Consider the following 7,196-nt stretch of genomic DNA (forward strand, 5'->3'; position numbering starts at 1 on the left):
TTTCAGCAGCAGATAAATAACATTCATGTCTTCTTTCATAATCATTAACTTTCATGTCTTTAGTCACTAAAGCTCTATTGCACATCGAAAGCACATTTACTGCTATGAACACGACATTCTTTACATATTATTCAGATTTGCTGTAGTGTATATATTTACAACTCTTCGACCGCTCGTGTTGAACGAATGCCAGATTTCATCCAACCCCTGAGATGTTAAGTGCATTTTTGACAAGATCACAGAAGATGTACATGGACTGAGGAGTTTTATGGTACATTCACTACATGAAAACAATAATTGCCCTAGATTAGCATTACTCTCATAAAAAATGTATGGCTAATCTTCAATACTGATATTATAACACATTATAACCAACACAATCAATTATGCACTGTATATCAACATAATTATCTTTTGTACAGAATTGCATTTGTAGAAAGAGGAGAGAAATACAACATTGTTAAGAGACCAGCTCATTAACAGGTTTTTAAACCATTTGTGATCCATATAGGCATATCCTGCCACCATAAAAAAACCTGTTTTCAGTCACAACCACATGTGAAATATGGAGGCTAGGTTTCTAACCTCATTTATCTTAAATCATGACATAACTGCAACGAGTTTCAAATGTTCAAAATGTCCCTCTATTGTAGATTTAATGGCATTGACCAGATCAAAAGGAAACATTTGGTTTTCATTTTCACTACAGCCTTCATTACACCGCCTCTGCTTTTGAAGACAAACATAATTTTATCACTAGCTTTTGCACAAGGTATTATCCTGAATGTGCTATTACAGTAAAAGCCTGTGTGCGGGGACAATCCAACAAAACCATCTGTCCTGCAAAATCATTGTGACTTGTTAAATCAGGGGTGTCCAATCCTGCTCCTGGAGGGCCACTGTCCTGTAGAGTTTAGCTCCAACCCCAATTAGACCCCAATTGGAGCTAAACTCTGCAGGACAGTGGCCCTCCAGGACTGAGTTTGGACACCCTCTGCTCCAAAACTTAGTAAGCTACATACCTAGACAGCATCATAGACTGGCTTCAGTTGTGAAACCTGTTCCCAAAGTAGGTAGGTAACAGCATTATGCTACTTCCTAAGGTAGCCTACCTTATTTTGGCCAAATGTATCCTTAATGAAGAAAGCAATCCCAGAATGCATTGTGACAAGCTCAGTGAAATAAAAAATGCATCCAAGATGGTGGACAGGAAACTAGCTCTACCCAAGTAAAATAGACTGTTAGCACTGATGTGTAACAAATAAAACAATAAGCGTTCTAAAATTAGATCAAAATATCAAACATGTTTGGTATTCTCCAACTGGATGGCATCAAAATTTGAAGCAAAAAAATAAAAGAAAAAATCTGTGACCATAATACATTATGCCATTTTTTTTTTTTTGGGGACAAGTCTGACTGCCCAAAAATCAGGCGAAGATTTGTGCAAAAGTTATATAATGTATTTCTCTGTTCCTTGGCTTGGAGCTTATAACTGAGCTTATATTATCTACAATATGTGCTGCTCTTGTCTATATTACAAATTGATTGCGTATGGACTGTCAGGGTTGATTTGAAAGTTAATGCTTGTTGATCTGTCTTCTTAGATAACAAGCCTAAGTGAAAGTTACAACACATCTGCAACCCAGACTTTTGGGTTCCTGGCAACATTTTGCTTTCAAAATAGCAGCAAAACAGCCTTTTATGCTACACACCATATAGTCAGCATATACAATGCATATTTCTTAAATCGGTCATAACTCAGGCTGTTGTCTTAAAGGTTTGAATTGTAGTGGTAAAGAAACCTGACTGGAAGCTGTGGTTTTGACATCATCAATATTAGATCCTTCCAAGACCACGCTGTCCCTTCTGATGTTCTTCTGGTCTTCGTCATCATCATCGTCGTCATCCTCCGTTTCCTCTTTATCAATGAATGCTACTTCATTCTCGTAACAAAAAGAGTTGGAGCTAGACCTGATGTACTTCTTTTCGGCCAAATTTCGAGCGCTGCATTGAGGTGTGCTGAGAACCTCGTAGGTGTTCTCGAAGCGTGAGTAGTCCACCTTGTAATGGTTTTTCTCCTCGAAAAGGACCGGCTCAAAGCGATGGCCCCACAGGATTTCGCTCGTCACGTAAGAGCTGCGACACTGAGTGGTCATAGCCGTAGCTTCCACCATGCCCTCCAATATCACCACTATCTCCAGCCCCGAACTTTCCAGTTCCTGTTTGCTCATATCATAGAAAGGACTGTCCTCATCAATCTCATGCACGATGGTGATGGGGGACACTAAAAATATGCGGTCAATACCAGTGTCGAATCCGACATCAATGTCTATCTGATCCAGCGGAATAAACTCGCCTTCAGCGGTGGTGCGGGATTTGAGCAGCTGGGCGTGAACATGAGCTTCCACCAGGTGGCTTTTCCGGAGATTCCCGACCCTCCACATTAGACAAAGTTTACCATCTCTCATAGCTACTGTGGCATAGTGACTGAACACAAGGGTTTCGTTTCTTTTCTTAGGCTTGGCCATCTTAGCCATGACCGCACCAATGATGAAGGCATCAATGATGCATCCCAAGATGCTCTGGAAAACCACCATGAAGACAGCAAAGGGGCAGTCCTCTGTTACATATCGGTAGCCATAACCAATAGTTGTTTGTGTCTCCACGGAAAACAGGAATGCTGCCGTGAAGCTGTCAACGTTCGAAATGCATATCTGCTCTTGATTCTCCGAGTACCCAGACGAAAGTGCAATGAGCCAGAATATAAGTCCGAAAAGAAGCCAGGACAATAGGAAGGAGAGGCAGAAGAGGACCATCATCCAACGCCAACGGATGTCAACGCATGTCGTGAAGATATCAGCCAGGTAGCGCTGACCTTTTTCGCTCATATTGATGAACTGCACGTTGCAGTGTCCGTCCTTGTTGACGAAGCGGGTTTGTGCTTGCTGCTGCATGTGCACTTTGCCACCCACATTTCCATTGCCGTAGCCATTTTGCATGGCAATAGGGGACAGCTTCATACCGCCTTCCTCAGAGGAAACTATGCCGTACCTGTGTGTTCTCACACTTCCCATCACCGCCGTAGGAGGTGGTTGAGACTCGTCTGCTTTGGAAAACAGTCTGAGTTTTTGGAGGACGCGTTGGAGAAACACTTTCGACCTCTCACATGTACCACCACACAAAAAAATCTGTAATTCCTTGGCATCAAGCAAGCATTGAGATGGCCACTCCAAAGAAACAATGTTTTCGCTGAGGCTACGTGGATCTCTCCTCTTCCGTGGATTAAGTGGTCCTCATCGGCAAAGCAGGGCTGTAGAAATAACACACAGACAAAGTAAGAGATCTGAAGAAATAAGCCTGGGGAATATGAGGCCAACCTGTTCAGTTTGCACAAAGAAAATTATTATTTACGAACTGTGACATTACAGGGTTTTAAAGATTAACTGTCAAGATCAAGAGAAATATTTCCATGCATGTAAGGTCATTCCTCCTTTGGCCGACTTTAATATCAAGAGTGATGTAACTTCTGACATGACCTGACAGAGCTATGCAGAAACACAGTCAGATTAGAGCTGCATATTCAGTCAGAGAATTATACACCACATATATAATACCAAATATATAATATATAATGACTATTAGATGAATATATAGTTGACATATGAACATGGACAAATACACTTTTAAAAGTACAAATGTTCCATATACAGGTAATTTGTCAATAAACATGAGGTCATTAAAACAGCACCCACAGTATTTATATAAAAATTTGAGGGAAGAAAAATGCTGTTTCAAAACGTTTTAGATGAAGTTTAGTGTCAGCACAGTTTAAAATGAGAGGACAGTTTATACAGCGAACGAGCCGCATTTGACCTTCAATTCCATTAATGTTATTTATTTATATTATCTAAATAGATCCAATACACTAACAGAAACAAGTTTTGGAATCAACTAAATTAAAAGTGTCACACTGCAGGACAATAAAAATAAACATTATTTGTACTTTATTGTATTATTAAACAATGAACAGGTTAAAACTGAAATGCAAAACATAAAACATAACACAAAATTCATGTGCTATTCAACACTCTCTAAATTGCATGATGACATGCAAGGTGATAATTGATAATAAAAATACACATCATGAAGGGGCTTCATGCCAGATACAGTTATATCTTATTTGAATATCTTTTTCATTATTTTGTAACTTGTTAAGATAAGCTTGTGCTTATTTATTTTGTTCAGGTGGAATTATAAAACAAGGTTTATATAGGTGGATGGAACACATTACATAAACACTTGATTTGTCTTTTGTTCTGAGGAGATCAATACACTGTTGTCTGCTATAATATGACTGTCTGTTTCCAAGTAAGACAACCAGAAAGTATGGACCTTTTACCCATTCATACATTTTAATATCGTAATTTTGTAATTTAAATCTACATAAACATATAATATAAATATATAATTATGAATCTCCACAAAATACTATTTGAAAATGCTGCACATTGAAAGATAGTTAATCTATCAATAAAATAAACAAGGGTAAGCATAATTCACCACAATTCACAAACTGACAGCATAAAATTTTATTTGACATTTGTCAAAGAAGTTAAAATAGTTACTCAATAAAAATGGCCTAAACCTGAATTTGTGACATTTGCACAGAGGTAACTGCTCGGTTCTAATGACAGCAATAATAGTTTTAGCTACTGTTAAACAAAGATATCGCCACATAACTAAAACGAAGCTTACCTTCTGGAGTTCAAGAGCAACAGAAGTTTAGATCAGCACATTTCTGCAGATAGCAGTTGTTGTTATCCGGTGGGAAAGATCAGTCAAACATGATGTGGCTTGATGGAGGTTTCGAGCATCTCACTCTGTTGGCCAAAGCTCAAGAATCGATCGAAGAATAGTTTTAAAAAGCCTGTTAATCTCCACCCTGCTGTCATGACAGACAGCTGTGATTACAGCATCTCTCACAGGATGCCGTCACGATAACATGATGTAATACACAATAATCAGGTTTAAATAATTGATACAATAAATTTGTATTATTTCTTTTCATATTTATTAAGTTTTTAAGAAAAACTTTTTTGACACGTTGATTATGTTGAAAACCTAAAAGAAAAAAAGCCTAAGCACGAGTGTCATATCGCGTCGTTTCTATGACCAGTTTCTCACGCTCATGCTGCACCCTAGCTGCTAGAAATAAGGAAGGGTGGGGGAAGACGACCCCCTTAAGGACTGTTTAATTTTTGTTTCTGTGAAACAAAAGTTAAATGTGTCAGATATCATAGTTTTAGTGACAATGACATAAATTATAAACCAAGTATGAAAAATATCCAGAGTTTTCATGTTATTAGATTTTTAACAAAAAATAAATTTGTACCAAGAGTTTTGCCCCACAGAGAGCAGAGGCATCATGCCCATTCAAACCAAAAGGGCATGTGCTCCCTCAGATTTTTGAGACTGAATGCAGCTTCCAAAAGACAAAAAATAGCGAAATAATAATTTTTATATTTGATTCAGTGCGGCACATCACCAACTGCTAAATTCAAATCAGCATTTGCATTTTTGGCTCGCGCTGAGACAGATGCGTTTTTACAGCGCTGCGCATTATAACCAATCACACACGATTCTATTGAGCTTATGAATGCAATGGCCAATCAGAGGCGTTCAGATGAGTCATCGTTGAAAAGGTGTTTTGTTCAGTGCTCGCACTCCTGTCTGTATTCTGCTCTCTGGGGAATTCTCTCATCAGAACAACAAAGTACAGATGTGCGTACGACTGTAAGTAAGAGATTAATTTCACATTGTAAACTGCTTCAGTGATTATAATGGGAGTTTTTGAGAATGCTTGAACTCTGGCAAGACTTAAGTCAATGATAATGTTCTTTGATAATGTAAATGTTGTTTGCTCTCTTTCTGTAGCCTACAATGAAAGTGTTATAATTAGTAACTTAGAATGTTTTTATTAAATTCATGTTAAATACAAAGTCAGTCCTAAATATTTTATGGCATGACACCCATATCTGGTACTTAAGTAAAAGGACGGGTTTATTGTGTAAATAATAGTTCACACTAAAAAGAATATAATCAATAATCATGAATTACAAAATTATAACCTATTTGAAAAATAATGTTAGCTGATGCTAACTGGCTAGCTAACTACCTGATGCTAACTTGAACTTGGTAATTTTTAAATATGAAGTCCAAATATTTTTATTCAACCAACTAGAATACATTTGATGGAAAAACAAAGGATTTGATGTTCAGAAAAGAGTAACTACAGTAATTAAGCCATTTTACCCCACAGTAAATATGTTTGAAAAATATGTTTTGTCATTCTGAAAATATAATTATATTTTTCTTAAATAACGTACTCCCTATCTACAGGCCTTACTATTCTCATACCATCAGGGGCAGTTGTGGCCTAATGGTTAGAGAGTCAGTCAGACTTGTAACCTGCAGGTTCGAGTCTCAGGTTTGGATGGGAATTGTTGGTGGGGGGAGTGAATAACCAGCGCTCTCTTCCACCCTCAATACCACGACTGAGGTGAGACCCTTGAGCAAAGCACCGAACCCCCAACTGCTTCCCGGGTGCCGCAGCAATATGGCTACCCACTGCTCCGGGTGTGTGTTCACTACTGTGTGTGTGCACTTGGATGGGTTAAATTCCGAGTATGGGTCACCATACTTGGTCACTTTAACTTCACATACATACTGTGATGTTCTACAAAACAACAAGCTTTAAAACACTTTTTTTTCTTACTGCTGAAAATTGGATCACTTACTGTGAAATCTGTTTTCTCTCAGGTTCATCACCAGTGTAAGCTTCATGGTGAATACTTGTCAATGTAGTCCATAGTTACAACAAAAATGTATCTTGACTTTATCTACAGTAGTGGTTATTTTAGGAAAAACAGTAGGGGGTCGTTTTCCTCCACTCTACCCTAAATTTGTCTGGAATGAAAGGATGCATTTTCAAATTATTATAATAATACATAATTAAGAATATTCGGAATGTTCAATATTATTTATCTTCATGAAAAAATAAATAGAAGAATATTTAAGTAAAATAACAGTAAAATGTATCATATAGTAAATTTTTATAATTTGATCAGTAAAATCTGATCAAAAATACAGTAAAATCAGTATTATTGTGAGCTATTAATACAATTTACAATACCTGT

At 37.5% G+C, this 7,196-nt stretch overlaps 1 protein-coding gene across 1 annotated transcript; it reads right to left on the bottom strand.

Annotated features, from left to right (window-relative positions):
* Positions 1-1,467: 1,467 nt before the first annotated feature.
* LOC107718639 (inward rectifier potassium channel 2-like) lies at positions 1,468-4,849 on the bottom strand. The gene is made up of 2 exons (XM_016525812.1): positions 4,756-4,849; positions 1,468-3,310 (listed from the first exon to the last, which is right to left on the bottom strand). The coding sequence occupies exon 2, from the start codon at positions 3,072-3,074 to the stop codon at positions 1,752-1,754; it is 1,323 nt and encodes a 440-aa protein (XP_016381298.1). The 5' UTR covers positions 3,075-3,310; positions 4,756-4,849; the 3' UTR covers positions 1,468-1,751.
* Positions 4,850-7,196: the final 2,347 nt, after the last annotated feature.

This window comes from Sinocyclocheilus rhinocerous, unplaced genomic scaffold (genome assembly GCF_001515625.1).
Source record: "Sinocyclocheilus rhinocerous isolate Xijiao unplaced genomic scaffold, SAMN03320098_v1.1 scaffold182, whole genome shotgun sequence".
Lineage (NCBI taxonomy): Eukaryota > Metazoa > Chordata > Actinopteri > Cypriniformes > Cyprinidae > Sinocyclocheilus > Sinocyclocheilus rhinocerous.

Excerpts from the sequence above, each read along its gene's own strand:
- LOC107718639 (XM_016525812.1), bottom strand. The coding sequence starts at position 3,074 with ATGGGAAGTGTGAGAACACACAGGTACGGCATAGTTTCCTCTGAGGAA.